This window comes from Saimiri boliviensis, chromosome 6, assembly GCF_048565385.1.
Source record: "Saimiri boliviensis isolate mSaiBol1 chromosome 6, mSaiBol1.pri, whole genome shotgun sequence".
Classification (NCBI taxonomy): domain Eukaryota; kingdom Metazoa; phylum Chordata; class Mammalia; order Primates; family Cebidae; genus Saimiri; species Saimiri boliviensis.
In genome coordinates, this window is record NC_133454.1 from 120,539,387 (window position 1) to 120,567,067 (window position 27,681).

The 27,681-nt window shown below is 44.3% G+C and overlaps 1 protein-coding gene across 7 annotated transcripts; it reads right to left on the reverse strand.

The window, feature by feature from the left end:
* CPSF7 (cleavage and polyadenylation specific factor 7) lies at positions 1-27,678 on the reverse strand. 7 transcript variants are annotated; one of them, XM_039470441.2, is made up of 11 exons: positions 27,584-27,671; positions 26,852-26,960; positions 20,151-20,369; positions 19,815-19,891; positions 19,209-19,312; positions 18,620-18,792; positions 14,812-15,226; positions 14,313-14,431; positions 9,934-10,102; positions 9,106-9,273; positions 1-2,063 (listed from the first exon to the last, which is right to left on the reverse strand). In XM_039470441.2, exons 4-10 carry the CDS (start codon positions 19,815-19,817, stop codon positions 9,111-9,113), a joined length of 1,146 nt encoding a protein of 381 aa, XP_039326375.1. In that variant the 5' UTR covers positions 19,818-19,891; positions 20,151-20,369; positions 26,852-26,960; positions 27,584-27,671; the 3' UTR covers positions 1-2,063; positions 9,106-9,110. The 7 variants fall into 7 exon arrangements, with proteins under 7 accessions (XP_039326375.1, XP_074257667.1, XP_039326376.1 ...); XM_074401566.1 differs by having other exon boundaries at positions 18,647-18,792; positions 19,815-19,888; positions 27,584-27,670; XM_039470442.2 differs by having other exon boundaries at positions 18,647-18,792; positions 27,584-27,670.
* Positions 27,679-27,681: the final 3 nt, after the last annotated feature.

The following is a 27,681-nucleotide window of genomic DNA, read 5'->3' on the forward strand; positions in this document are numbered from 1 at the left end:
TGCAGAATCCATAAAACAGCTCACACCCCATTTATTATTTAAAAATATTTTGTTACAAAAGGAAAAAAATACAATGCAGTATAAAAGATTGACAGCGTCATCAAGTTTATTACACAATTTTCAACCTATCAGAAAGACAAACAAATCACCGACAACAGGGGGACGGGACCTTGGCCTTTTTGAGGGGTGTTTTTTCCTTTGCTACCAGGAAATAAAACTAAAAATTGTGTCATTGAGTAAAAACAAAACAAAAATGGGGAGAAAAAAATTCTCCGGGTAAACGGCATTTCTGGTATTCTCTATATATTTTTCCTTAAACTGTCACCTTGTTTTTCTCTACGTTTTAAAAGACACCCGGAGTTGCTCTCAATAAGCACATCACTTAACACTTGGCCGGTTGGGTGGGGTGCCATGTTCTGAAGTGGAGGTGGGGATGGGGTTGGGTGACGGGAAAAAAAGCTCCAACCTGTAGCCTCTGTCCCAAGGGAATGTGCCTCTCCAACCCTGCGGGGGACTCCCTCAGTGACTGAGGGCTACATGAGAAACGTGCTGGGAACAGAGGAAGGGTTTAGTCCAATTCAGTCTCTCTCCTCTGAGCCAGAAGGGTCTCTAGTGACCCTGTGTCTCACATGCCAAGTCTCATCTCACATGCCATGTCCCATGTTAGATGTCAGATGCCCTGTAGATGCATGCAGAAGTAGCATCACCCCAGGGGTACCGCAGGACCCCGTTGCTGCCTCCTTCTCCAGCAGCAACCACATAACAATTTGGATGTTATGGAAAAGCAATTCCATTTGCCTGTAGAGAAAATGGCCCCCAGAGTGGGGTCCTTAGAACTCTGAGCTGAGTTCATTCAAGTCGGGCTCTCGTTTCTTCTGGCTCCTCATCTGAGGCAGGAAGTATCTCCAGGCAGAGTGAGAGGAGCTATTAAGTCAACAGTCAAAAGGTGAAAAGACACCAAATTTGTGACTTTACCTGCCTTCTAGTGCCAGGTTATCCCACAATAAGTAAAAGTATGTACCTGGGGGATGCAAGCCCACGCTTACATCAAACCTGAAAAAAAGAAAAGCCTATGGAGTAGGCCATATCCTGCCCAACTTGCCTCTTTCCCCATTCCTCCTGGTACTTCACAAGGGTTCTTCACTGCTGAGGTCCCAATGTCCCCATCTCCCAATGGGCAGTACCTTCCTCTAAAACAAGGAAGTAGCCTTCTGGGGGAAGGGCTCCATGTGTTAAATGGAAAAGCCCCAAGGAAAGGGAACAACTAAGAGCTGGTTATTGCAAGAGGTAACCAAGCACTAAGCAGCAGAGGGTGGTAACTGGCTCTGCCAGGCTTCCCAGCAGAAAGCAACCTCATGGGCCTTCTCTGTTCAGGAGGGGCAAGTCCACTGAGAAGGCTGGGCAGCGCAGAGCTGAAGAGTTCAGCCCTCTTGGAGGTCAAGGAAATAAACCATCCATATGTGAGAGGGAAAGCAAGAACAGAAGTAGCTTTTCAAAAGGTAATTTCTGTTCTCATGGTCCCTCCTCAAAGGGCTGGGAAGGTAGTAAAGGAGTTAAAGAAGTGGTATGTTAGCAAGGGGTTTGGACCCTCTTGGCCCCATTAAATCTAGTGCTGAGGGCAGGACCCTGGGCCTATTTTGGCACACCCAGTCATTCTCCTAGATCCCCCATGGAGGATCTATTTTCTTTGGGAAGGAAGTCTTCCCATCAACCTCACCATTGAAGTGCTCCCGGAGAATCAGAAACTCATACGTTTTCTTGGACAAAGCACCATTCTCTATGGAGACCAGGGGCCTGGACATGCTCTTTGCTTCCTGTCTGCCATCCCTCCCAATCACACGAAGTCTTTAGGTTCTTTCCCCTGGCAAACAGGAGGTGTGGAATTGGGAGGGCTGCCAAACAGTCTTCAATCCTGTAGGGCAGAGGGTATTCCCTGGGTGTCTGGAGGGAGTTAGGGGTTTGGAGAAAAGGGAAGGGGGTGTGGGGCGGCCTCCGTCCTTTAGTCCTGATCAAGGTGAGGAGATGCAAGTCCATTAAAAAAACATTTGCTTCCAACCAGACTCCTGCAATGAGAACATCAGAAGAAAGAAAACACAAGTTAGAGGTTACTTTCTGACTGATAGGGGCTTATATAAAACACACTGACATTATCTAACACTACAACTTAAGTAATAGGGGATGCAGACACAGAATGCAAGCCTGGAAAAACAAAGCAGAATTGTCTGACACTAGAAGTGGTGAGGAATGGTTGGATAAGCTAAACTAGAGAGAAAAAAAGCAGTGACATCCACTTTAAAGATTAGGTGAAAAAGCCAGGCGCAGTGGATCACAACCTGTCATCCCAGCCCTTTGGCAGGCTGAGGCAGGTGGATCACCTGAGGTCAGGAGTTCAAGACTAGCCTGACCAACATGGTGAAACCTCGACTTAAGGGGGGGGGGGGAAGATTAGGTGAAAAAAACACAAATGAAATGAGGTCTCTGAAAGTTTGACTGAAAAGGACACTTTGGCTGCCAAAGTACGGATACTGTGACATTTCAAGAAAAGCTGCTGAAAGAATAAGGTGAGTTTAAATACAGGTTCAGAAATCTATTCTGTGCAAGTCATAGCTTACCTTAAGGGAAAGGGGGAAAAATCTGGAAATGGGAGGTTTAGTGGTAAGAATACAATTGTGCACACAACCAAATCCATGAATCCCCGAACACCCAAGAGGCCCTAGCAGGCAGGATGCACATACCAGGAAACTTTTTTCCTTTTAAAAGAGCCCTTAAAAAGTGTCTTTATGAGTATGTGTGTGCACAAACATAGCCCCAGAGATTTTCCAAGATATAGTAAAACTCAAGAGATTTTAAGTCTTTCCCCACATGACAGCCATAGGTGAGGAACCAGGAAACATACTAACACTAAGCCGGAGTCAGGTGGCCAAGCCAGAACAGAAAGCCGAGCATGAAGAAACCTCAATGCAGTTAAGAACTTATACCCCAAAGGGTCTATTAAGCCACCTGTCACATGGCCACCAAACAAAGTTCCTAGTACACTCAAGCCCTGCAGCATTGTGGTGTTCCAATGCTGCAATATGGAACACCACACCGCATCATGCGGGTGGTGGCATGGCCAGTCTGACCATATAAAACAGAATTAATAGTCAAAGAGAAAATGAGGAATTGGAATTTCTCCTAATGCCCAAACCGGCAACACAGCCTACATACAAATGTTTACTCTTTATTTAAATACTTCTGTAAAGTGACCTTACACCTACAACCTGCCTGATCCTTTTACACACTGAAATGACACTATTTTCAGCTTGGCTCCTCAGAATCTACATGGCCTTCGCCTTCCCGGCCACCTAAACACCTGTGCAGGCTGGTATTTGTCCCATTTTCTCTAAGGGAAAACTGAAGCCTTCAGTGCACTCAATGTCATACCATTAGGGCTTCTGAATATTTGAATTCGATCCAAATTGAAGAGAAAGCTGAGTTTTCAATGGCTAATGAGGATAGGAATGAGGTGAGAATGACTGTTTTTCAAGTAAGATGATGTCCTAAAATAATGAGATAACTGGCATAGCTGAGAACTACAAAAAGTTGAAGACACAGGTTGCAGAGGATAACTTGTGTGCCAAGAGAAGTAAGCCACAGCACTCGATTCTTAAATCTCCATAGCTACATTTTGGTGCCAATGTTGGAATGTGGGCAGAAATCAGAAACTGGTTAATTCAATGGGCCAATTAGCCTTTAAGCCCTAGAACTAGGCCCTATGCTGAGAGAAAATGGACAAAGAAGGCTACTGTTGTAGTGCCACCTCTGGACAAAACACACCTTTCACTCTCAGGGAACACCTGTTCATAGAATATAAATACAATTCATTTCTAACTAAAAAGTTGCCATAAATGAGGCTCATGTACCATCTTTCCAACATGAAACCTCCTAGGCCATAACTTGGTCACTAAGATGGAATTAAGAGTCCTTAAGGGGCCGGGCGCGGTGGCTCACGCCTGTAATCCCAGCACCTTGGGAGGCCGAGGCAGGTGGATCACGAGGTCAAGAGATCGAGACCATCCTGGCCAACATGGTGAAACCCCGTCTCTATTAAAAATACAAAAAAATTAGCTGGGCACGGTGGCGCGTGCCTGTAATCCCAGCTACTCAGGAGGTTGAGGCAGGAGAATTGCCTGAACCCAGGAGGCGGAGGTTGCGGTGAGCCGAGATTGCGCCATTGCACTCCAGCCTGGGTAACAAGAGTGAAACTCCGTCTCAAAAAAAAAAAAAAAAACCACTTCTGCGGGGCGCGGTGGCTCAAGCCTGTAATCCCAGCACTTTGGGAGGCCGAGGCGGGTGGATCACAAGGTCGAGAGTTCGAGACCATCCTGGTCGACATGGTGAAACCCCGTCTCTACTAAAAATACAAAAAATCAGCTGGGCATGGTGGCGCATGCCTGTAATCCCAGCTACTCAGGAGGCTGAGGCAGGAGAATTGCCTGAACCCAGGAGGTGGAGGTTGCGGTGAGCTGAGATCGCGCCACTGCACTCCAGCCTGGGTAACAAGAGCGAAACTCCGTCTCAAAAAAAAAAAAAAAAAGAGTCCTTAGGGTGAGAATGTAAGAAACTGACATTTTTGGGGTGCTCGATTCAGTTCTTTCAGACTGTATTATTCAGATGAAATAACCACCATCATTTAAGGGGTGACCAGGAAAAGTGGGGAAGTAGAAAATCTGCCTCAGAGTTAAGTTTCCCCATCATGTCATGGGCCAACATAAGTCAAATGACGGTTTTAGGCAATGTTGTTAAAGCATTTTCAAAGTTACCGAAAGAGAACTATCCTCATAATGGGATAAATAGTCCCGTCTTATTTTTATTACTATTATTTTTTGAGACAGCCTCTTGCTGTGTTTCCCAGGCTGGAGTGCAGTGGCACAAATATGGCTCACTGCAGCCTCAATCTCCTGGGCTCAAGTGATCCTCCCGCCTCAAAGCCCCCAAGTAGCTGGGACTACAGGAACACACCACCATGCCCAGCTAGTTTTCTATTTTTGGTAGAGACGGGTGTTTTGCCATGTTACCCAGGTTGGTCCCTGAGCTCATGCAATCCATCCTTCTTAGCCTCCCAAAGTGCTGAAATTATAGGCATGAGTCACTTTGCCTGACCCCCTTTTATAAGTGGAAGAAATAAGGCAAAGTGACAGCTAAAGACTCAGGTTGAGATGTTTAATTCTCGATAAGTAGATCAAGACAGTTGTAGGTGGGGGGAAAAAAAAAAGAAAAAAAGGGGAGATGTTTAATTCTCAAAATAATACTGGATTGGTGGGTCTCGCTGATAATTTCCCTGTCATAAGGCTGTCAGGAGCAAAGCCATCAGGAGTGGTGACATAAAATTATCTTCTAACTACTAAACTGAATGCAGCCCCAAAGATGACAGTTCATGCTCTACACAGGTCAATCACCACCTCCCTGGTCACTCTTATCCCAGTCAGCTCCAAAGGATATACACTGTAGCCTACATGTGGTTTTTAGCCCACAAGTAACAACAGCAACTGTGCAGACCCAAACAAGAAAAGGGAAATGTTGCTACTACTACAGATGAGATGGGACTGAACCAAGACCTACTCTACTGCCTGCCCTCCTGCCCACCTGAGACTGAATTAGGTCAAAGTTCTTTGTGGTCTCCATCTACATTAGTGTCTGCTTTTCCAGAGGGTATATGGACATCTCCCCAAACTCAACCTGTCGCAAAATCTAGAAGGAAGTACCTAGAACCCACAGACTAACTGTTGATTCTACATAGGTTATCCCAGATTTCAATGATGTTTAACAGTCTAGGATTCTGTGGAATAAATGAGCAGCTAACAATAGAGAGACAAAAAATATTAATCTTTCATCTTCCCACTTATTTGCCTCTTTTGGAAGAAGAAAAAAACAATTCCTAGCTATAAATCTGTTTAAGATAATGGCTAAAGAACAAGCTAGAAGGCAGTAGCCAAACCTAAAAGGAGTATTTTGGTTTGTTAGTAGGTTGTCACTAGGCAAAATACTGCAGAATTTTCCAACTATTTACATTCCAGCTATTGCTCATGAACTATATGGGCTCACAGGTGGTGACAGTTTCTTTTTTCTTCTTCATCCAGACATCACTATCCCAAAGACACCAAACAGAACTCCTATTCTTTCCCCTCACCTTCCTTTTCAGTTACCATTACTTTAGATCAATCAAACAGGCAAAAGATCAAGGACATCTTCTTAATGTACCTGAAGTGAGACAGAAAAATGGGAAGTCCTAGAGACTTATAAATCTGCAACCACAAAATTGAGAAAAGACCTGAAGCTACCTGGGTCACGCCGTAGCCTCCAGAAACTTCAGATAGACCCCCTAGCCAGAGTCTGGCCTATTTTAAAGATTTCCATAGAAGCAGGGTCAACACCTGCTCCTGTATACTTACATACTAGAAACAATCTTTCCAGAAGCTTTCCTTCAGTTGGGATTGCTAAGCTGGTGTGATGCAACCTAAAGATACAGCACCTCCCCCCGCCACCTACTCCCTATCAATATGGAGCCTAAGAATGAAAGCAAAAGAGAAAAGCAGAGCTGAGAGATGCAGACAAAGTCTGGAAAGACACAGCCAGAGCCCCTGGATCCAGCTGACCTTAACTGAACTTCTCCATTACTTAACAGTTTCTCTCTCAATCTTCCTGCTTTCATTTTGCTTCAAAAGAAAATCACGGCCAATTGCAGCGGCTTCATGCCTGTAATCCCATAGCACATTGGGAGGCTGGGGCAGGAGGATCACTTAAGGCTAGGAGTTTAAGACTAGCCTGGACAACATAGTGAAACTCTATAAAAGATTTGAAAATTAGCCTTCAGGCTGAGGCAGGAGGATCACCTGAGCCCAGGAGGCTGATGTTACAGAGCCATGATGGTGCCTGGGTTCAAGCAATTCTCCTGCCTCAGCCTCTCCTGAGCAGCTGGGACTATAGTCGCTTGCCACCACACCTGCTAATTTTTTAGCCAGTGGCAGCCAGGACAGTGTACTCCAGCCTGGATGACAGAGTGAGACACTGTCGATTAAAACAACAACAACAACAACAACAACAACAAAACAGGCCAGGTATGGTGGCTCATGCCTGTAATCCCAGCACTTTGGGAGGCCAAGTCAGGTGGATCACTTGAGGTTGGGAGTTCAAGACCAGCCTGGCCAATATGGTGAAACCCTGTCTCTACTAAATATACAAAAATTAGCCAGGCATGGTGGCGCGTGCCTGTAATCCTAGCTATGAGGGGGTGTGAGGCAGGAGGATCACTTGAACCTGGGAGGTGGAGGTTGCAGTGAACCGAGATTGTGCCACTGCACTTCGACCTGGATGACAGAGCAAGACTCCGTCTCAAAACAAAACAAAACAAACCACCTCATCAGTAAGTCTTTTCCAAAAGCAAAAACCTTCCATTGAAGTTAATTATCCACCATAAAGCCTCTAAAGCTGTTAAAGATAATTTTTCCAGATCAGCTTTCTCCTCTCTGACTAAAGCATATTAATTTTCAAAATCTTTTAAACAAATTTTTATCTTTTTTTTTTTAATAGATGGAGTCTCAGCCAGGTGTGGTGGCTCACACCTGTAATCCCAGGATTTTGGGAGGCTGAGGTGGGCAGCTCACAAGGTCAGGAGTTTGAGACCAACCTGACCAATATGGTGAAACCCTATCTCTACTAAAAATAAAAAAATTAGCAGGCATGGTCACATGCCTGTAGTCCCAGCTGCTCAGGAGGCTGAGGAAGAGAATCGCCTGAACCCAGGAAGCAGTGGTTGCAGTGAGCCGAGATCATGCTACTGCACTCCAGCCTAGGTGACAAAGTGAGACTCCATCTTGGAGAGAGGGGAAAAGAAAAGAGATAAAAGAGATGGGGTTTCACTATATTGCTCAGGTTGGTCTTAAACTCCTGTTCAAGTGATTCTCTGGCCTCTGCCTCCCAAAGTACTGAAATTACCAGTGTGAGTCACCACATCTGCCCCTCCTCCCCACCTTTTTTGAGACAGGGTCTCACTGTTGCTCAGACTGGAGTACAGTGGTATAATCACAAATCACTGCACCCTCAAACTCCCAGGCTCGAGCAACCCTCCCGCCTCCACCTCCTGAGTAGCTGGAACCACCAGGTGTGTACCACCACACTTGGCTAATTTTTAAATTTTTTTTGTAGAAACAGGGCCTCCCTACGTTGCCAAGGCAGGTCTTGAACTTCTGGGCTCAGGCAATCCTCCCATTTCAGCCTCCCAGGGTGCTGGGATTATAAGTGTGATCTACTATGCCCAGCCTAATTCTTAAAATCAATGTTGTACCTTGAAAACTAAATAGGCAATGGCCTTCCTACAATTTTCCTATTGTTTTTTTGCGACAGAGTCTCGTTCTGTTGCCACTGAGTGCAATGGTGTGATCTCAGCTCACTGTAACCTCTGCTTCCCAGGTTCAAGTGATTCTCCTGTCTCGGCTTCCTGAGTAGCTGGAATTATAGGCACGCACCACCATGCCTGGCTAATTTTTGTATTTTTAGTAGAGATGAGGTTTCGCTATGTTGGTCAGGCTGGTCTTGAACTCCTGACCTTGTGATCCACCCACCTCACACTCCCAAAGTGCTCGGATTACAGGCGTGAGCCACCGCACCTAGCCTGATTTTTTTTTAAATTGAAGGTTCATGTTAATAACAATGGCTATCAATTATTGAGAACTTACTATGTGACAGGCACCATGAGTGCTAAATAGTCTACACAGACTCTTTCACTAAAACTTAGCAAGTCATTTGGGACAGTTACTTTTATTATCTTCATTTACAAATGAAGAAACTGTAGAACAGCAAGTAATATGGCCAATTATTAGTGGAGGAACTGGGATTCAAATTGGTGCTTGAACACACACACCACGCTCTCACTCAGATACCAGGTTAAGGTAGTCAAGAAGCAAGCAGCAAGAGCTGAATCTCAGGGTATGACTCCCCATAAATCTGCAGGAAATCTGCCCCTACCCTTGCTGCATTTACTTTTGCTTTAGAGAGAGAGAACTCTTCACTGTAAATCTTTTTTTCATAAAAGATCCTCTAGCAGCCAGGAAGGGGGCTTCTTCCCACCTTTCTCAGTGGTGCCGGTCCCGTTCTCTATCCCGGTGTCTCTCGTGCTCCCGGTTCCTTTCTTGGAAATAATCATCGTGCCGATCTTCATTATGAAGCAGATCCCGGTGCCTCCTGCTGCTCTCCCGGGACCGGCTAGGTGACCTTTCCCGGGACCGATGTCTTTTCCTATTAGAAAGATCATTCAGCCTCACTCAGATAACTTATCACATTCTTTCCAAGAGTATGGTGTTTTGGTGTCTTTGAGTATTTGCCTAAGCTACTCCTCTATTACTCTATCATGGGACCACTGTCTGAGGACTTTAGCTCTTTGAGTACTAGTCTTTTTTGGGAAAATGACTAGCAGGTAAATCTATTTGCTGAGAACATAACGTATCAGACGTAGTGCTAATAATTTTGTACGCATTATCTGACCTAATCTTTACAACAGGTGTGTAAGATAAATACCACCACTGTCCCTTTTTTTTAAAATGAGAAAGATGAGGCTTGGAAAGTTGACTAACTTCCATATGCAAGAAGGTCACACAGACAGCAGTAGAACTGGGATTCCAATCCAAGCTTGCAGGGCTCCAAAGCCCATGCTCTTAACAATACCCATCTGTATTTTTTCCACATGAGCCCACTGCCTCACCCACCAGATTCCAGATGTTACAACACTTTATTAATGAAAGTATCTGATTAGTTTCTTCCCCGTAAAGACATGAAGGCTAAGGTCCAGAATTTTGGCCAGGTCCTTCCCAGATTCCCTGAGCTCCATCTGTCCCCACTCCCTATCCCCGGAAGAGTGCTGCTCAGGGCTGGTAAGTGAGGACGCAATCACCAACTCACCTGGAAGAGCTCCCACTGGCACCCACGCTGTAGGACTTGGCTTCAATGCCATGAAGACAGTCCTTAAGAGAGGAGATGAGGACACGGCAACGCTCATCATTGGCGACCCGAGACTGTTTGATAACCGCAATGGCTGTGAGCAGCGTCTCAATTGCGTCGCTGTAATCCCCTGACAAACGATGAATGGGAAAGGCCAAGGAAGAGGAAAGATGGTAAACTGACCGAAAGGAGAGCTCAGACAGACACAAATCAAGAGTAGCTGGCTATCCCAAGCAACCACAGTAACACAGATGAGGCAGCCATTGCAGGTGTAAAACTGGACGATACCTATGTTCCAGCGGTTTAGAATCTGACAGATGTTGTCAGATGAACAAACTGACACATTGCTGTCCAGGGGCTATTTGACAACATCTATTAAACAATGTGCATATTTTTTGAGCCAGCAATTCTACTAAACATTTTCTACTTCTGGCCGGGTGCAGTGGCTCATGCCTGTAATCCTAGCACGTTGGGAGGCCGAGGCAGGTGGAGCACCTAAGGTTGGGATTTTTGAGACCAGCCTGACCAACATGGAAAAACCCTGTCTCTATTAAAAATACAAAATTAGCCAGGCGTGGTGGCACATGCCTGTAATCCCAGCTACTCAGGAGGCTGAGGCAGGAGAATTGCTTGAACCTGGGAGATAGATGTTGAGGTGAGCTGAGATTGCGTCACTGCACTCCAGCCTGGTCAACAAGAGTGAAACTCTGTTTCAAAAAAAAATTTTTTTTTCTACTTCTGTTCACAAGTGTGTATGTTTAACAGTGTTTTAATGCTGCTTGTTATACTATCTTCAATAGGGTCTGGCTATATTGGTTCTACACAGTTGTTAAAAAGGAGGTAAACAAAGTGATCCACGTAAAGCCCTCGGCACAGTGCCAGACACACAGTAAGAATCAATAAATACTGTCAGTTTATATAATAGGTGTCCAGAATATACTAATACAAACAAGTTTCAAAACCATATCACATTTTTGTAAAAACAATAAAAATTATATATACTGTCACATGCACAGAAAAAATTCTGGAGGAACAGACACTAAACCATACAAAGTGGTCTTAATGGTGGTCCTTGTATAGAGGACTATTTTGTTTTTGAAAGAGGATCTCGTTTTATCAACCAGGCTGGAAAGCAGTGGTATGATCATAGTTTACTGCTTTCCTGAACTCCTGGGCTTAAGCCATCGTCCTGCCTCAGCCTCCCCAGTAGCTGGGACTACAGGTGCATGCTACTGCACCCAGCTTAGTTCTCCAAATCTTCTTGTAGAGATAGGATCTCACTATGCTCACCAGGCTGGTCTCAAATTCCTGGCCTCAAGTGATTCTCCTGCCCAGGCCTCCTAGAGTGCTGGGATTACAGGTATGAGTGACTGCACCCTATGGGACTTTTTAAACAATGTGTTTACAAATTACTTTTAATCTACAATAGATGTATGTATGTATACATATGTTATATATAAAAATAAGTGTGTAGTATATGTGTGAACTAAAAAAATTATGATCAGGTACAGTGGCTCACATATGTAATCCCAGCACTTTGGGAGGACGACATGGGCGGATCACTTGAGGCCAGAGTTCAAGACCAGCTTGGCCAACATGGTAAAACCGGGTCTCTATTAAAAATACAAAAATTAGCCAGTTGTCGTGGTATGCACCTGTAATCTCAGCTATTCGGGAGTCTGAGGCAGGAGAATTGCTTAAATCCAGGATGGAGAGGTTGCACTGAGGTGGGATCACACCACTGCATTACTCCAGCCTAGGCAACGGAGTGAGACTCCATCTCAAGAAAAAAAAAATTATGCTCTCATCTAAAACCAGGCCTTTCATTTCCCAACTCTGAGCAATGCCTGGCTCAGGGATAGTGGTCATGGGGTAGGTACCTGCACTTTGCTTTTCCAAGCTAAGTCAAGAGCATTAAGGACAGAAGATAATACAAAGGAAACATGAATCCAGACAGCGGTCCAGTGAAAATGAAGCCTGGCAGCTTCATCTGTGCAAGGCAACAGGAATAGAAACTACTGGAGCAACTGTCCAGTGGAGGCCCAAGAACATGAAAACTCCATCCTGGCAGGGAATTGCTGCCATTTTGGTAGGCAACTTCAGTGGGTATTTGTGGTTTGAATGAATGGAATGAAAACAACTTTTTGTAAAGGAAGGAGATCACAATGCAGTTAGTGACCATGTTAGTGTGAAAAGGTTGATCAGGAAAAAGGGGTGATGAATACTTTTTCTTCATACTGCTCTGTGTATTTAACCCATTAAAATGGGCATATATTACTTTTAAATTTGAAAATACCTTTTTTTTTGGAGACACGTTTCACTCTGTCGCCCAGGCTGGAATGCAGTGGCACAATCTCTGCTCACCACAACCTCCACCTCCCAAGTAGCTGGGACTACAGGCGCATGCCACCATGCGAAGCTTATTTTTGTATTAGTAGAGATGGGGGTTTCGCCATATTAGCCAGGCTGGTCTTGAACTCCTGACCTCAAGTGATTCACCTGCCTTGGCCTCCCAAAGTGCTGGGATTACAGGCATGAACCACTGCCCCCAGCTTAAAAAGATTACTTTAGATGTCAATGTAGATTTTTGTGGTGGGAAAAAAATGAAGGGAACATCTATTATATACTTTCTGTCTTTAACCTACTCTGTGGATTCAAGCTTGGTAAGATGATGCAAAGATGAAAAATGAGGGAAAGCAGATGATAAAATTTAGGGCTAACTTCTTCCTTTTTTTTTTTTTTTTTTTTTTTTTTGAGACAGAGTCTCACTCCGTTGCCCAGATTGGAGTACAATGGCTCAATCTCGGCTCACCACAACCTCTACCTCCCGGATTCAAGCGATTCTTTGGCCTCAGCCTCCCAAGTAGCTGAGATAACAGGTGCCCACCATCACGCCTAGCTAATTTTTGTATTTTTAGTAGAGACAGGGTTTCACCATGTTGGCTAGGATGGTCTGGATCTCTTGACCTTGTGTTCTGCCCGCCTCTGCGTCCCAAAGTGCTGGGATTACAGGGTTGAGCCACCGTGCCTGGCTTTTTTTTTTTTTGAGATGGAGTCTCCCTCTGTTGCCCAGGCTGGAATGCAGTGGCATGCTCTTGGCTTACTACAACCTCTGCCTCTCAAGTTCAAGCCATTCCTGAGTATCTGGGATTATAGGCATGTGCCACCGTGCCTGGCTATTTTTTATATTTTTAGTAGAGACAGGGTTTCACCATGTTGGTCAGTGACCTTGTAATCCGCCCACCTCAGCCTCCCAAAGTGCTGGAATTACAGGTGTGAGCTACTACGCCTGGCCAGAGCTAACTTACTCCTTAGGAAATCTGTTAATCTACAAACATTTATATTCATGTAGGGGAACTCACAGGAAGGAAGTGAATATGGCTAATGTCATGATATAAAATCTGAACCAGAACTCTGAAATTTCCTGTAGCCTCTACTTTTAAAAACCAAAGATATTATGGTCAGGGGTTTCAGAATCATGGCTGTTGGTTCTGCTCACTTAATACTGACAGCAGGGCAAAGGTTAGCTGTAAGGGCATATAATGCCTTAAGACGACACCCAATAGACTTGCCTCTTTTTAGGACAGGCTACCTGCTCTGCTTAAGACTCCCAAATGTAATCAGATTTCATATCAAACCATTATGTAGGCCGGACATAGTAACTCACAGATGTAATCCCAGCACTCTGGGAGGCCAAAGCAGGTGGGTCACTTGAGGTCAGGAGTTCAAGACCAGCCTGGCCAATATGGTGAAAGCCCATCTCTACAAAAAAATATAAAAATTAGCCGGGCATGTTGGCAGGTGCCTGTAATCCCAGGTCCTTGGGAGGCTAAAGTAGGAGAATTGCTTGAACCCTGGAGGTGGTGGCTGCAGTGAGCCAAGACTGCACCACTGCACTCCAGCCTGGGTGACAGAGCAAAACTCCCTCTCAAAACAAACAAATTAAAAAAAAAAAAAACAAAAAACCCACATTATCTAGTCAAGACTTCAGGGTCTATAGCTGGTATTGGGTCTACTACACAAACACTAGATCTAAAGATCAACTATCAAGATCGAGATTTCCACGAGGCAGGAATTTCATTTTATAACCAATATCACATCAAGATAGTTATTAATTATTTATATTCTAGGAATTAAGTTGGTTTTCATGAGGGCAGGCCTAGATACAGGAGCTTCCTCAAGGACAAGAAAGCAGGTTACATACTGCTTTTCCAAGTGTGCCACTCTTCATATCTACAGCACTCCAACTTTATCTTGTTGAACTTCTGCCAGTTGAAATGACAAAATCAGGAAAAAAACTAAAGGTTAAGGAAAAGGCAGCAAAGGTAAGCATGAATTACCTGCACTGGCTCCAGATACCGCTTTGGAAATGGCACTGCTGGAAATTGCTCTGTTTCGCTTCATGATATCTTCAAATTCAGCTTCACTCACTGTAGAGGGTGGAGGACCCGAATCTCGGCTGTACAGAGAAAATACCATCCTTGATTGCTCACCCTCGTTACTGTTACCGTATTCCACAATACTTTTGTAATTCTGGCATAACATGTTAGTCACCTGTAGCATTCATAGCAGCTACCTGAAGCATTTAATTAAATTAAGCGCCTTATAGGGGGATATGAGGGATATGGTTTGGGTCAAGTGGTTAAGATGCAATCAAAACATGAAATAAAAACACTAACAAAAAGATAGTAAACTACTTCCCAGGAGTCAATGCTATGACAACAGAGTGTCCATAAGGGAGAGAGCAAGGAATCAGTGCTCACTTTCTCAGGGAGAATAAAATGCTTAATACATTTATTTACCCTGGCTCAGATCTGAAAGCAACAAGACAGTCCTTACCTGCCATGGTGGTTATAGGGGGCAGAGGCCTTCATGTAAGTATCTGGTGGAGGCCCCACTGTAGCGTTTGGTGGGGGGAAGAAGGCTGGATTGAGGTGAAGGGCAGGTGGGATGGCCCCAGGGGGAGGTACAGCAAGATGAGGAGGTAATCGAGGAGGTGGGGGCATGAGATGCTGGTAGTGGATACCAGGAGGAGGAGGAGGGACCCCAAAGCTTGAGGAGAGAGGTGGTGGGGGTGGAATTGGTGGTGGAGGCAGACCCATCAGGGGAAGGGCTGAAGGAGGACGATTGAAGTAGGGCAGCACACTGGGGGGCTTATCCACACGAGCAGATGAGGGTACTAGGTTCTCAGAGGGTGTGGCCCGTCCATCAGCAGAATCACTTGAATCTCGGGAATGGGCCCGTGGAGGTATTCCTATGAAGCAAAACAGAACTAACGTTACTGCCCAGGCTTTATACAAACCCATAGGACCAGCTCATCCTGCAAGAGTTATTAGACACCATACAGAGGAAGCTGACTAAAGTGTCTGAGAAACAAGGTAAAATCATCTACTGCCTCTTCTTTGGCTTCAGAGAAGGGCAGAAGCAACTCAGTGAAGACATAAATCCAAAAAACAATATTGTCCTAAATCCTGTCCAAGAATGTTTTTCATCCAGAACTCCAGAAGTACTTCAGAACACATTTAATTTATCCTTATATATGTCTTCTATTTTTAAATGTAGAAGGATCCTAACAGCCCACAAGAAAATGACAGTGTTCACTAATGTTCAGGTGAATTGCAGTTGACTTGAAACCCCATATCTACTGAAGAGTTCAGGATCTCTCTCCTTAGACTAATACTAGTTAACCTCTTTCTGCTGTACACTTAAAATGTTCTCTTTGCCACGGGGTGTTGAATAGGGAATTTAGGGGAAGAGAAGGAGTAGCAGGAACTGAATGGCACTTCTATTTACATACTAAAATGAGTAATCACGGTGAGGAAGAGACACACATGAAGAGTAGACAATTGGAGGGTAAGCGAAAGGTAAGAGAAACTTGGGAGATAAGCCAACAAAAGATCTGCCCACAGAATGAGCAGATGGCACATAGCTGACAGTAAGGATGTTTAGCAAAAGCTTGCTACAAAACAAGTCTTAAATCTGGGGAACTCCCGCTACATTTCAATGGCCAAAATCCTCTACACCTCAGGGCAGCCTACTAGGAACACCATCACCTCATGGTGATGTGCATAATAGGAGCTCAAGACCATGTTTTAAACAGCTGGAAGCACCCTTTCAAGTCACTTGGCTCAACTTGCTCCTCTCCAGTTTAATAGTCTACGCCTGGTTAATGGGGAATCCAACAGAAGAACAGGATCACATGGGCTTTGCGGGGGTCTTGGGAGATAGAAAGATGCCACTGGCATCAGGTGTGGAGGGAAAGAGTGCTCCTTAAGTTAGAACATGACAGTTAACCCCAATTCCTGAGTAAAGCCTAAGGTGGAATCAATTATGTTGACAACCACCTAAATTTTTCTATTACAGAATAATGCCAGTGCTGTCTTGTTCCTCATGTCTCAAACACATGGCAAATGGCTTCCTTTTTATTTTCTTTTTTTTTTGAGACAGAGTCTTGCTCTGTCGCCAGGCGGGAGTGGAATGGCACAATCTCAGCTCACTGCAATCTCCCCCTCCTGGGTTCAAGCAATTCTCCTGCCTCAGTCTCCAGAGTAGCTGGGACTACAGGCGCACGCCACCACACCCAGCTAATTTTTGTATTTTTTAGTAGAGACGGGGTTTCACCATGTTGGCCAGAATGGTCTCGATCTTTTGACCTCGTGATCTGCCCGCCTCGGCCTCCCAAAGTGCTGGGATTACAGGCGAGAGCCACTGCACCCAGCCACAAATGGCTCTTTCCTAGAGTTCTCTTAAACTGAAGAACAAAAAGGTGTTAGGCAAGTGTAATCTGATAGCTAAACACCTTCCCAGCTACTACTGTCTTCACATTTGCAAGGGTTCTATTTTGTATCTATGGCTACAAGTCCCAAAAGAGGCAACCATTTTTATGCAGAGAAGTCCACCAGCTTTACTTAGTGAATTAACAGAGTCTAGTCCATCAACATGACAGAGCAGAAAAACAGCACTCAGTTACCACAATCTTTTCAGTACAGAAAGGTAACATGAAAAGCAGCTGAGCAGAAGTAGGAATATTACTCCCAATACAGCTGTAAAGTTATACACCTAAGCAAAGCCAGGGGTGAATTACAGAAAGACTCCAAAACAGAGGGGAGCTGAAAATATGACTTGTCAAGGAAGAAAAGTGTGTCCTTTCTAACATGGAGCAGTAAGAGTTCACACCAAATCTATCCAGGCTGTCAATCTAGTTAAAAGAACAGCTGTTCCTATGCAAGAGCGAAGTGGCCTTATTTCTACCTGGAGGATACACCCCATCGATACAAGACACTATTTTGAGCCTGGATCCAAGCAGCAACAGAACATTGGTGATGAAACTTTGCTGTTCCTTCCCTTACAGTAAAAGAAATAAAGGTGGTTTGGCTGTCTCAGGGAGGGCCTTGCAAAGTGGCTGCATTTTATGAGGTCAGGAAAATCCAAGGTCTGGTCCTCAGGTTTAGAAACTTGCTTCAACTGGGGTGACTAGGCCCTAGGAGACTAATTCATGCTAACCACACTCACAAGAGACTGATTCATAAATCAGAACACCAATTTATTAATTTATGATGAGAAACATTAACTGCCCAAGCAGACCAGAATACTTGTTGGCTGGTCACCGCATTCTCTTCCCAGTAGGAGAGCCTAATTGGTAAACTAAATTAGCATCAGAAAGGGCCTTAGTGAGTAGTCAGAATAAAGGGAGTAAGATGAATGTAAAGGAAACTGCCATCAAACTAAGGTAGTCTGATTTAACACTCTTTTTTTTTGAGACAGAGTCTCACTCTGTCGCCCAGGCTGGAGGGCAGTGGCACAATCTCGACGCACTGCAACCTCCACCTCCTGGGTTCAAGAGATTCTCCTGCCTCAGTCTCCCAAGTAGCTAGGATTACAGGCATGTGCCGCCATGTCCAGCTAATTTTTGTATTCTTAGTAGAGATGGGGTTTCACTATGCTGGAAAGGCTGGTCTCGAACTCTTGACCTTATGATCCGCCAGCCTTGGACTACCAAAGGCTGGGATTATAAGCATGAGCCACTGCGCCTGACCTGTTACTTTCTTTACTAATGGAATATACCTGCCAAGCAGACTGAACATTTGGCAGTCAAAAGAGCACCCTCACCCCTGTACAATGCTAGAGAAATGTTGTTCAATTCTTATTCTCCAACATTCCTTTTGGATGATTCCTTACAGTATCCTTCCAATGTACGTTTATGAAAAGATTATAGCCACCTTTATATATCTTAAGTTGTATTTTAGGGTGACTGCTTCTTGATAATTTATAGAGAAGCACGTCTTGAAAATCAAGCCCATTAACCATATGCTGATTTTTAGAGAAAAACACAGAATTTAGGTTGATGGAACTTTAAACAGCATGTCACTTGTCCAGATGGGCAAACAGGCCCTAGGCAGTAAAGTGACTTGGCCAAGTTCACACAATGAGTTAGTGGTAGAACCAAACTACAACCTGAACGTACTTGACTTCTAGCACATTGCTCTTTCTCCTACACAAACCTATTTTGGGGACTACTTATTGACCATGACACCACTCAAAACCACCATCACCCTCCCCCAAACTCATCCACACTGTAGGATGAGCCTACGCCACAGAAAACAAACCCACAAACATCCCCCCCTTCATACAGATGGTCTCCACGTACCCCCTCTTGGGACTCGGACACACTCACGTTTCCGAGCCTGTGCCTCAAACTGTGACAGGTTCTGCCGGGTGGCCGGCCTCACGTCCACTTTTTCTCCATTAAGAACTTTTCCTGGCAGGAGTTCCAACAATTTGTGGACAGAGTTTTCAGAGGCTACCACCACCTCAGCATACCTTAGGAAAGAAAAATTAAAAATGAATGAAATCTGTAGACAACCTAGAGAAGAAAAAAGAAATTCTTTCACCTTTAGTAAAAAGTGGTAAAGCAAAGGACATCTTGCTAAACAGACACACACACACACACACACACACACACACACACACACACACAGCATTACTAACAACAAAGAGATAGCCTAAATCTTTACTTTTTTTTTTTTTTTCAAATTAAAAATCAGTATTCTTCGCCCCTTAATAGATGGATGTTCTACTACAATGCAGCTAGGTCCCTTTCTAAGGCAGTATGCCAAAACCAAGGCAGTAAGCTGGGCCAGGGGTGGGAGGGATTAAAATCCAGGGCCAAAATATAGTGCAGATCTGTTATCCCAATGGTTACAAATTAAAAGGGGCTTCTCAAATCCAGACCTCACCCTTTGGACTGGCCATTTGCTCGATTCTCTGCAAATTTCAACTCCACCACATCATAGACTCCTATAGAGCGAATAACCTGGATCAGCTGCTGGTCTGTGGTCCACTGGGGCCGGCAAGATGGAAAAGGAAGAGATGTCAAGAGCTACCTCCCCCACCCACCGCCCCGCCAATGTCCCAAACCCTGCCCCCAAACCTAGGATTCTAGTCACAACTAAGTCCCCCCAGAGGAAACTCAAAAGCCTGGAAATATTTCAATTAGTACAGACTTTTCTTATTGTCCTCACCCACACAGAATTCCAAACCCACTCACCCCCAATCCCCATCTTTAGAGATTAAGAAGATTAAAACTTATTGTAACTTTGACTGCCATTTGAGCTGGCTGGTCATCAGTTCAAACACTGACTGATAGCAACTCTTTAATTATAGATCAGACAGGCTAGAGTTGACCATTGCCAGAACTTCCCCCACAGAAAATACATTTCCTAATTTGGAAAATCCACCTCCACCACCAGCCCCAAAACATCACAAAATAACTTGCAGAACAACAGTCACCACCTACCCCAAGTATACTAGAGTTATCAAGGTCTTTAATCCCCATCACCCACCATTATCACAGGACCATCTAATGACCACCAAGAGTTCAAGGTGTTCACTCTGAAATCTCGTCCCACAGATGACCCTGCTAGACATAAAGCCCCAGGGTCAGGGGCAGTAACAAGATGGCAGAAAAAGCAACTACCCACTTAATCATTGCTTTCTTCGGCACCAGTACGTCCTCAGGATAGTTCTCTTTCAGAGATCAATCCAACCTGATCCCAGGAAAAAGAAATCCAACCCCATCAGAGCACAAAACAGTGCAACAGTGGTTTCTGAAAATGCCATCACCTCCCAGTGCTCTCCCTCCAGCCCACCCATAAGCATTTTTGGTTACCCACACTCACCCAGGAGAAGCTGCCCACATAGACAGCAGCTCGTCTGTTACGCAGGCCACTGTAGGTATACAGAATTGCAGGGGTCTTGTTGTTGGGCTTGGGAGATGGCTCCTGGCGAACAGGAGGAGGTGGCTCAGTGCTGCTGCTTCTGTCATCTGAAGGCTGTGAGGTGGCTGTCAGTACATCATCATACAGGTCAATCTGATCTGTATTGTTGAACTCTGGGTCCTAAGAGATGAGGGGTCGGCAAAGGTAGGTTTGCAAACTTCATTTTGTTCATTCTATTTCATTCTAGTTTATTAGAATCCGGTTAAATACTTGGTAAAACATGTATAAAACTTCCTTGTCCTACCCTAGGAAACAAGGTAAGAAAAACCTCCCGTTGAAACTGTATCACTTAATTATGCTCATGTACATTTTCACCCCTCAAGATTCTGTTAACAGTCGGTAAAGTTTCTGGCTTTAGCCATTGGTAAGAATCAAAACGCACTGGGTGATTAACCAAGCAAAGAAAGATTACGCAATGAGATGCATGGGCTGCTGTTACCAATAAGTCAGCTTCTAAAGACATCTAAAATATGCTGACGAAAACGTATTTTCAACATCTCATGTTATTTCCAAAATCAAGTGTTACATAAAATTCACTATTCTATTTAATAACAAATTTATTTAGAAATAGAATGCAGAGGAAAAGCATGAAAGTAGGTACAAAAATGCAAAAAAGGTCGGGAGTTAGTGATTTAAATCCCTTGATTGGTACATGATTTACCAAAGCTCTAAAGCTCATTGTATACAATCAATTTTTCCATCAGAGAAATAAAAAAATAAATCAAAAGGGAAGGGAATAATAACAACAGGGGTTTTCCCCTACTAAGTTATATTTCTCAAATGACATGCAGACCCAATGTGTTACCATGACACGTCTAGACTTTTTTTAAGAACCTATATCATAAGCTGTGTCACAGTAAGCATTTACAATATGAATATTATGGGAGATGTGCAAAATATACATTCTGCCTATGTGATACATTACTATATACCAAAACCCCTAAAACAACTACTACTACTATATGGAACTTTAATGTTTAAGATTTTACAGAGAGGGTGCAAGGGCTCACACCTGTATCCCAGCAGTTTGGGATGCAGAGACAGATGGATTGCTCGGGCCCAAGAGTTTGAGACCAGCCTGGGCAACATGGTGAAATCCCACCTCTACAATAAATACAAAAATTAGCCAGGCATGGTGGCACATGCCTGTAGTCCCAGCTATTCAAGAGGCAGGAGAATCACTTGAGCCCAGGATATTGAGGCTGCAGTGAGCCATGAGTGGACCACTGCATTCCAGCCTGGGCAACAGAGTGAGACCCTGTAACCAAAAAAATAAATAAATAAAATAAAAAATAAAGTGCTCAGGATTCTACAATACAATTATCTCAGAGAAATCTTAAGGATCAGACAACTATTTTATTTTCATAGAAAAATTAGACAAAACATTCAAACAATGTTAAAGACAATGCTGCCAAAATAACAGAAACAGCAAGTAGTTCAGCGGTATAAGGATGCCATGGCAGTTTCCTATCATTGCTATTCTTTTAAAGAGGGAATAAAGGAAGCACCTAAGTTGGGTAACTTGTCTAGTACCTGAACAAACAGTTTCTCCAAGACAACTAAAGACATGTGGCTCCCATAACTTTCTCCCTCCAATACCACAGCAAGAACTGCTAATTCTGAAGTGAGACTGAAGACTTACTAAAAAATGTACTCTTAGACCTTTTGTAATTCTTGTATTACAGGAATCTTTGGAAACAATCTTTTAGTTTCTAAATTGGGAAGAAAATGCACACTATGAGAATAACCTTGGGTTGTTCTGACAGAGAAGGGGGAAGGATTCTACTTCCTGAAGCATATAAATAATTTCAAATATTACAAACTATCTTAAGAAACCCACCAGCCGGGCTTAACCCTTGTAAAAATGTTAGAAAAAGAATAGCAAGAAGAGTGTCAACTTTAAGGGGGCAATTTAAAAACAAGAAAAGGAATCAGTGAGGCAAATAAGCACAGGAAGCTTGTTCCACGTAGTCAAACCCATAAAAAGGATTGTGCATAAAAGGGTTAGCATGTAAAGAATGAGGAGAGAAGCTAACACTGGAGAGGACAGGGTGGATAATGAATAAGGTGAGGTCAGCTGAGGCTAATAACTGGGTGAACATTGTGTGTGCAAGTAATCATAAAATATTTCATAGCTCTTATGTCTCACACCATCCCAACTCTAGACAAATCACTCTTTCATTCAGGTACTAGGTATGATGAGTTGCTCCTGTGGTTGATGGTAGAGAAAAGATTTACATAAATTACTTGATCCTATCCAATGCTCGAATCCTTAGAAAGCACTACTTCACACCAAGATTCTTTTTTATTTTTTTGAGATAGAGTCTCACTTTGTCGACCAGTTTGGAGTGCAGTGGTGTGCTCTCGGCTCACTGCAACCTCTACCACCTGGGTTCAAGTGATTCTCCTGCCTCAGCCTCCCTAGTAGCTGGGATTACAGGTGTGCATCACCACACCTGGCGAAGTTTTTGTATTTTTTAGTAGAGACAGGGTTTCTCCATGTTGGCCAAGCTGCTCATACTCAGTGATCTGCCCACCTCGGCCACTCAAAGTGCTGGGATTACAGGAATGAGTCACCGTGCCCAGCCTTCATTTTTTTAAATCAAGGATTTTCAAATGAAACTTAAAAGAGAATAAGGAAATACATCATCTTAGATAATCAAATGGAAACAAACTGAGATTCCTTTCCATGGAGTATCTGTAATTTGGATGTATGTGTCTAACAGTTGTAATGTAAAAATTATCACCAAAAACTTGAGTAGTGGACTAACATGCAGATTTTGACAGCTCAGAGACCAAATGTGTCACCAGGAAACCCTTCATACCACAAGCTTAGGCAACCAATTTACTCTTTTAAGATCCCTTAAAGGCCAGGCGCGGTGGCTCAAGCCTGTAATCCCAGCACTTTGGGAGGCTGAGGTGGGTGGATCACAAGGTCAAGAGATCGAGACCATCCTGGTCAACATGGTGAAACCCCGTCTCTACTAAAAATAAAAAAATTAGCTGGGCATGGTGGCCTGTGCCTGTAATCCCAGCTACTCAGGAGGCTGAGGCAGGAGAATTGCCTGAACCCAGAAGGCGGAGGTTGCGGTGAGCCGAGATCGCGCCATTGCACTCCAGCCTAGGCAACAAGAGCGAAACTCCGTCTCAAAAAAAAAAAAAAAAGATCCCTTAAAGAATAGAACAGTCTAGAGGTAGGAGGATCTTGGTATCGCTAACACTTTCAGAAACAAAAGGATTCAGTGAATACAAAATTATCACAAGATTTAAATGGTCTCTGTGGGCCACAGAGTCTCAGTTCAGAAAAGCTAGTGGGAACTGCACAGGGCAAGTCTGTTGAGGGTTCTACCAAATAAACAAGGTATCAAATTGTTTGTACTTCAATCCCCCATCATCATTCATTTTACTTGTTCAGCTAGTAAAAGAGAAACACAGATTAAGGGCCTGAGATTTTGCTGGTGATTTATGCAGTAATAAAGTAAAACCAAATTCTACAAATTAAGTGAAAAGTACATTGTACATGCACCGATGTTCAAAGTTTCATTCCAGGGAGTTTAAACATGAAATATATATTTAATATTGAATGACAACCTCAAAGAATTTTGTGTTCAACAGCACAGAAAAAACTGTGACTGTCTCATGAAACTTCTTGCTTCTCTGCAAACAAGAGAGAACAGGTATGATTTTCAATTTAAGTAAGATCTTCTCCACTTGTCTGCTCAAAGTTCCTACCCGCCACCTGAGGGAAGTAACTGACCCAGGATTTATTTTTCTCAGATATATATGCAACCAACTTGGTATCATTGTTTCTTTTATTTTTTTAAATTATTTCCTAAAATTAATAAATTTATTTCTTAAAAATTTATTTATTTTTGAGATGGAGTCTCGCTCTGTCACCCAGGCTGGAGTGCAGTGGTGTGATCTAGGCTCACTGCAACCTCCGCCTCCTGGGTTCAAGCGATTCTCCTGTCTCAGCCTCCCAAGTAGCTGGGATTAAAGGAGCATGCCACCATGCCTAGTTAATTTTTGTATTTTTAGTAGAGACGGGGTTTCATCGTATTGGTCAGACTGGTCTCGAACTTCTGACCTCAGGTGATCCGCCTGCTTTGGCCTCCCAAAGTGTTGGGATTAGCCCATTGCTTCTTTTAATTGTAACCAAGGTTTAATAAAAAATTATGACTTTATAATGACCATTTCCACAGTTCTCGCTTTACACCCTCCTTGCCCTTCACTGGACTCTGCATTGTGATTGTCCACCACCCCTACCCACCACGAGTGGAATCTGTTCTGAGTACAGAGATGTACTTTTTTTTCCCCCTTTCACCTCACTAGTCCTGGCAAAGTGCTTAGCAAACACAATTAGCCCAATACTTGTTGATGGGAGAAAAGAAGAGAACTGGGCACACAGCGTAAAGCCTGTCTCAGTATGCGAAGACAAACTCCCAGCAGAGCAGCCACTCTCAGTCACCTTTCCAGAGTTCTTCTCCCTGGCCCAAGAGAGCCAGCGTGAATCCCAGGACTCCCAATGTGACAGAAATAAAGTAGCTCTGGCAAAAAAGGTTTTTGCAGCAAATGCTCTCCGAGATCAGGGAGTAAGCACCATAGGGTTCCACCTAGGAAAAATATTAATTTTCCTTGGGGAGCAAAGTACACAGGAAGGGCTTCTTGTTCATGGGCCAGCTTGGGGCATATCAGTAACATTCTTAAAACATTCTAAAACACAATTAAGACTGCTGCCTCTATTTGTTAAAGGTAGTAAAAATCTGATTCAAAGGAATATGGAAAAACTCAGGAAAACAATGGTTTTGTAACTAAATTAACATATGGTACTTTTCTCTTTCATCCATAATTATTAGACTTAATGAAAAAAAAATTTTGCCAGGTGTTGTGGCTCACACCTGGAATCCCAGCACTTTGGGAGGCTGAGGGTGGCGCATCACAAGGTCAGGCATTCGAGACCAGCCCGGCCAACGTGGTGAATCCCCGACTCTACTGAAAATACAAAAATTAGCCAGGTATGGTGGTGCATGCCTGTAGTCCCAGCTACTCAGGAGGCTGAGGCAGGAAAATCACTTGAACCTGGGAGGCAGAGGTTGCAGTGAACCAAGATCCAGCCACTGAACTCCAGCCTGGATGACAGAGTGAGACTCCATCTCAAAAAATAAATAAATAAATTCATGTATTTAAGACAATCAGCAGCTATATTTAAAGGACTTCACAGTTTACCAGAGAAGAGACAAGAAATCTTTCATTAGAAAGCATAATTGGTGAAGCTGTATAATGGGTACAAGATCATTACACCATTCTACTATTGTATATGGTTTATAAATTTCCTTGTTACAAATCCATAATGCACCAAAAAATAGATTTTAATGTAAAGTTACGCCAAGTGAAAAATAAATGGCATGAATCCACCTCTTCTGTTGCCTCATATCAAAGTCAGGGTCCAAACAGGTAACTTTCCTTTTCTAGCCCGGTCATTACATGCTTTTGCCAGATCTCTATGTATACCCACTGAAGGATGCCAATGGAAAGAGCCAGTTTACTTAGGTAGAATAGTGCTGAAAATAACCCAGGCAAGATATTAGTAAGTTTTAAATAGAAACTCTGGAACATTCTTGAGAATTGACCTCAAGATTGAAAAACTGAACTGCATGGAAGATTTTTTTGTTTGGTTTTTAAGAGTCAGGGTCTTGCTGTTGCTCAGGACAGAGTGCAGTGGCCCAATCATGGCTCACTGCAGCCTTGAACTCCCTGGGCTCAGGGAGTACCACCTGTCTCACTCTCCAGAGTAGATGAAACTACAGGCACAAGCCATCACATCTGGTTGCTTTTTTTTTTTTTTTTTCACATTTTTGTAAAGACTGGGTCTTGCTATGTTGCCCAGGTTGGTATTGAATTCCTGGCTTTAAGCAATCTTCCCACCTCAGCCTCTGGAGCAGCTGATATTACAGTCAAGAGCCACCGTGCCCAGCTCTAGATAAATTTTTATATAATGTTCCCTGGTACAATAAAAACAAGTCCAACTAAGGGCATGTGCATGGATCTGTCTCTGTCTTTTAACTGGTTTGTCTAATGTCTTTACCCTTTTATTCCTTCTAGAAAGACTAAAGTTAATCAGTAAAATTATACCAAAATGCCTGTGGACGTCTCATGACTGGAGTCAACCTACTTATAAAGAAAGTAAAACTTAACTGGAATGCAGTTGAAACTAAATGTTAAAGTTATCTTTTCTACGTTGCACTGTCATGGTGGAGGAAACTGTCCTCATGAATACTGTAGCAAATGTACTTTTGATTTTTAAGCGTGGTTAGTTTGACATCCAACTTTGGCTTCCTGGGGAGTAAATTCCACAGGTTGATTCACTATTCTATTACAGGTTTTTATTTGCTCTTAAAGCCTTTAAAATTAAGCCTGGAGCCTCAAATTAACATAAAGCAGAAGGGTGAGTAGTCTTTAAAGTTCCTGCAGGAGAAAAATTTTAGACCGGATAGACGCGTGTTCAAGCCTAGAACTCGTACAGCTTGAAACCACTGCAAGTTTGCTGAAAATGATTCCTCAGATGATCAAGGAAAATCCCAAAGCTCCTGATGACCCCTCACCTGGTTGAACTCCTCGTCTGCATATATATCAATCAAGTCCACTCCTTCTGACATGGCTCCGGAAGGAAGATCGCGAGCCTGGAGGATGGACTAAGTAAGGAAGATGCCACTGCGGGATTCGGAAAAATGCAAGAATGAGAAGCCTTGAGGGTCCCAGGCTGGGAGGAGGGCAATGGTTGCTAACCTCCCGTCTCCAGAGACGCAGCATCCCGGCGGCCCCAGCTCGGCCCCACCCGCTCCGCCCCGCCCCCGGCCTCGCGCCGCCCCCCGCTCGCCCAGGCCGCCGGGGGTCGCTGCCCATCACCCTCGGGCCCGACCCGGGTAGCGCCGCGTCGGCGCCGCAGCTGCCTATGGCGCGACGGAAAAGTCCCACCCGCGGCTCCTAGGGGCCCAATGACCGCGATGCGAAGAATGACCGCGGCGAAGCTCACAGCCCTTGTCCGCCGCAGCTGCCTAGGCCCCAAGGCGGCTCGGGCCAGGGCCCTTGGGGGTCGGGCAGCTCCAGCCGCCTCTGCTCCCCACCCAGGCCTACTCTTCGCCCCCAGCTAGGCCCGCCCCGCTCCCTCCCCACAAACCCGGCCCGGCGCTCTCTGCCTCCTCCCTCAAAGACCCGCGCCTCCCTCTGCCCGCCGATTCCGGCCGTCCCATCTCAACCAACCCCCTCCCCGCCTCAGCGCCGACCCCGACCCCTCTTCCGGCCCAACCTGCCCCCGGGCCGCGCGCCCCCGTTACCGGGAATATGGCGGCGGCGGCGGCGAGTCCGGACTAGGCCCGAAGCGCGCGAACCGCTCTCCGCCCCAGGTCCCGCCCCCCCGCCGCCGGCGTCACAC

Coding starts and splice junctions, on each gene's coding strand:
- CPSF7 (XM_039470437.2), bottom strand. CDS start 26,905: ATGTCAGAAGGAGTGGACTTGATTGATATATATGCAGACGAGGAGTTC. Junction 15,227..18,619: donor TGTCCGAGTCCCAAGAGGGG/GTACGTGGAGAC, acceptor TTTGCTTCATAG/GAATACCTCCACGGGCCCAT. Junction 9,274..9,933: donor GCCAGTGGGAGCTCTTCCAG/GTGAGTTGGTGA, acceptor TCTTTCTAATAG/GAAAAGACATCGGTCCCGGG.